This window comes from Dendrobium catenatum, unplaced genomic scaffold (genome assembly GCF_001605985.2).
Source record: "Dendrobium catenatum unplaced genomic scaffold, ASM160598v2 original_scaffold_266704, whole genome shotgun sequence".
NCBI lineage: Eukaryota > Viridiplantae > Streptophyta > Magnoliopsida > Asparagales > Orchidaceae > Dendrobium > Dendrobium catenatum.
The window spans coordinates 1-706 of NW_021585102.1; the positions used below are offsets into that span (position 1 = coordinate 1).

Sequence of the window (706 nt, forward strand, 5' to 3'; positions counted from 1 at the left end):
TGTAAATATTAGAAATATAAAGGTCAATTAAGCCACCCATCTCATTTAAATACCCACCCACCCATCCCTCCCTTCTTTAGCCTCCACTTCAAAACTGTAGCCTCTCAAAAGAAGCAACAGAACATACTAATTAAGCAGAGAAGCTCAATGGGAAACTGCTTAGTTATCATCCACGAGAAGCAGAAAGCCATCAACCAATCATCACTCGCCACACAACTCATTCCGGCGGCCGGAGTGCAAGAACGAAAGAATATTCCGATCGCCGGCAGCGGCGGCGCCGCCGTAAGGATAAAGCTTGTGATAAGTAAGCAGGAGCTGAAGGAGATGATAAGGAGTGGGAATTTCTCTATTGGTGGCTTAATCTCTGGACTTTCAGCAGAGGAAAGCAGAGATTTTGAGGGGGAATTAAGAAGCTTGGGGTGGAGTCCTGCTTTGGAGAGCATACCAGAAGGGAATGATCTATGATAATGGAGAGATTATAGGAAAAAAAATATATGTAAGGATAGTTTTATGTTTATTTTAAGATTAGTGTAATATAATAGTTATTTATGAGGTATTTATGTGCATGACACAAAATTTTCATACCGTTTTTGTGTTCTTTCTTTCATTTGTCTATAGTAAGTCTAAGAACAGTCTATGATAAAAGGGGTAATCGTGTAATCATTATCTATTCTACATAACAAAGAGACCTGGATGACAAATGAAA

The 706-nt window shown here is 39.2% G+C and overlaps 1 protein-coding gene across 1 annotated transcript; it reads left to right on the forward strand.

Moving 5' to 3' along the window:
* Positions 1-6: 6 nt before the first annotated feature.
* On the forward strand, positions 7-586 carry LOC110099170. Its single transcript, XM_020826254.2, has one exon. It carries the CDS (start codon positions 148-150, stop codon positions 463-465), a length of 318 nt encoding a protein of 105 aa, XP_020681913.1. The 5' UTR covers positions 7-147; the 3' UTR covers positions 466-586.
* Positions 587-706: the final 120 nt, after the last annotated feature.